The 2,856-nt window shown below is 46.5% G+C and overlaps 1 protein-coding gene across 1 annotated transcript in view; it reads left to right on the forward strand.

Moving 5' to 3' along the window:
* tram2 (translocation associated membrane protein 2) overlaps positions 1-2,098 on the forward strand; it is a 16,078-nt gene extending 13,980 nt beyond the window's left edge. Inside the window, exons 10-11 of the mRNA XM_080535068.1 lie at positions 302-459; positions 1,114-2,098. Of these exons, the coding sequence (XP_080391194.1) occupies positions 302-459; positions 1,114-1,193 (238 nt within the window). The 3' untranslated portion in view covers positions 1,194-2,098. The remainder of the gene's footprint in view (positions 1-301; positions 460-1,113) is intronic.
* The last annotated feature ends 758 nt before the right edge of the window (positions 2,099-2,856 follow it).

Below are 2,856 nucleotides of genomic sequence, written 5' to 3' on the forward strand. Positions count from 1 at the left end.
TAATATCTCTCTGTTTCTCTCTCTCTCTGTCTTTCTCTCTCTCTCTCTCTGTCTTTCTCTCTCTCTCTGTCTTTCTCTGTCTGTGTCTCTCTCTCTCGGTGTCTCTCTGTGTGTGTCTCTCTCTCTCTCTCTCTCTCTCTCTCTGTGTCTCTCTCTGTGTCTCTCTCTCTGTCTGTCTCTCTCTCTCTCTCTGTGTCTCTCTCTCTCTCTCTCTCTCTCTCTCTCTCTCTCTCTCTCTCTCTCTCTCTCTCTCTCTCTCTCTCTCTCTCACACCCTAACCCTCTCCTCCTCCCCCCTCCAGGATGACCATCCTGCTGCTGGTGTGTGTGACTCAGTCTTGGCTGCTGTGGAAGTTCATCCGTTTCCAGCTGCGGCGGTGGAGAGAGTTCAGACACGAACAGGCCGCCCGCAAGAGAGCCGCCGCCAAGCAGACCCCCCGCCCGCTGAAGAGAGACTCACGTGAGACCCCCCTCTCCTAAACACACGCCTACTTCCTGTTTTATTTACATTTCCTTAGCCTCATAGCATAATTGCCTAAGTCATATTTTGGCCAAATTGAGATATCTGCCTAACTCTCCTAACACTGCTGATTCACTGTTCATTATTGCCTACTATGCCATCAGCCTATCAGAATGCTTGTTGTTACATTCCAAAATCACTATCTGCCCAAGTCATCTCTTTGACATAGGCGTTTTTGACACTACATACAAACATGGCTCGGCTGACCACAAGTGAAGCACGACTTTGTGAAGCATGCTATGAGGCTAACGATTTACATTTTTAATTTCCGCGTCAATGAACTTCGCTAGTCAATGAACACAGCTTGTTTTGTGAGCCTGCTAACAATGTAAAGTAGTGTTCTAGTTAACTAGGTAGCAGTGGGGGGATTACTCACCCAATCCATTGCGTTGTTGCAGTATTTTGGCTTGACTAGCGAGTTTGTGTTGTGATTCTCAACAACGTCGAAACGTAGTTCCGTGTTTCACAAGAAAAGTCCGAACATTCCGATCGGTTGCCGACATGCGGACCAAATCACCAGACTGTGTCACATATGATCATGTGTGTGATCTCTTCTTCTCTCTCTCACCCCCCCCCCCCCCCCCCCACCTCCAGTTGGACAACACGAAAACGGGGTCATCAAAGCCGAGAACGGAGCCTCTTCTCCTCGCGTTAAGAAGATCAAAGCCCCCTAAAAGGTCGACCCCCCCCCGCCCCACCACCTCCGTTAACGGCTGCACCTGAACAGCTGAATGGCTTAATACTCGGAACAGGAAACTAGGTTTTCCCTCACAGGTCATCCTCTTCCTGTTTGTGTGTCTGGAATTGTGACGCAGCAGAGGGGGCTCGGTCGCTATGGATACAAGGCGTCAACACTGGGAAATGAAAAAAAGTCCCAAATCCATCGAGCCCCGACAAGACATTTACTCTCTCTCTCTCTCTCTCTCTCATATCAGTATTTTTATACACCCACGCTGCCTGCTAATCCCACCCCCTACCCCAAGGAGCCTCCCTTCTACCCCAGAACAATGTATATGTATGTAAATGTGACACACTGTATATCGTGAGTGTAATTTTTTTTGAATGTGCCGAAACAGCCTTTATCCATAAGTACTGTACTGGTCTAGTGTTGTTATGTCTTTATTATTATGTCACCTACCTGCTTGTTTTTTTTTTAGCTCTCTCTCTCTGTCAGTTTGAGCTGGCTTAGCTTTTTTAGCCTCGGTCGAGAAAGAATGTTACTGATGCTACGGTGGCCCTAGAAGGACATTCCCCAAATGGGCTGGCTTTAACCAACAACAACAAGAACAACGTTTACACTACCCCGGTCAGTGAAAGGCTAGTGTGTGGAGAATGGGGGGGCGGGACCGGGCTGAGTTCGGACCAATCGTAGGGCTGGTCAACACTCTCTGGGCTCTCTCTCTCTCTCTCTCTCTCTCTCTCTCTCTCTCTCTCTCTCTCTCTCTCTCTCTCTCTCTCGATCTCTCTCTGGGTCACGCTGGGGTCAAAGGCCTGCACTTTGCCTCACGCCGTGGTCCTTCACACAAACCACCTCACGACTACCGTGTACGTTGGATAATACGGCATGCCATTCCATGTTTTTTTTGTTAAAGAGGTGTCTATTACATTATTAAATAATGCATTTTTCTGAAATGAGGAGCCTTTGTTTTGTTGTTATTTATCTAATCCATAAACGTCGGTATCTTCATTATTGTTTATAGCAGGTGAAAATCACAAAAAAAAAACTGTCACTCTTCCAACTTTGGGAGTACTGCATTGAGGCTTTTAGCCAGAGGGGGGGTGATCTTAGGTCACTTCCAAATAAAGTATATTTGAAACTGTTTCATCAGTTGGCCAGTAGGTGGCGCACCGCACGCACAGAACCGGTACACGAACACACGTCCCAGTTTCAGAATGACATTTATTAGTGCGTGAAAGATAGGCAAGTTTATTTGTAAAGCACATTTCATACAACATAATGTATTTATTTTCTCTCTGACTTATATAGACTGACTTACATCTCTCTCTCTCTCTCTCTCTCTCTCTCTCTCTCTCTCTCTCTCTCTCTCTCTCTCTCTCTCTATATATATATATATATATATTCTTGCAATTTTTTCCCCTTTATTTTATTACTATCCTTCTTTTTCTGTATTATTTTTTTAAAGGCTATATGGAAAGCACGTTGAATTTCCCATGTTGTAATGAAATGTGTGAAACAAGTAAACTTGCCTTGTACTGGAAGGTCTTCCAGGTAGTACTGGAAGGTGACCAGCCTGCCCCCCCCCCCACCCCCCCACCCCCCCATACAGGGTGTCTCCCCAGGTAGTACTGGAAGGTGACCAGCCTGCCTCCCCATAC

Source organism: Nansenia antarctica (assembly GCF_963989245.1).
Source record: "Nansenia antarctica genome assembly, chromosome: 6".
NCBI classification, from domain to species: Eukaryota; Metazoa; Chordata; class Actinopteri; order Argentiniformes; family Microstomatidae; genus Nansenia; species Nansenia antarctica.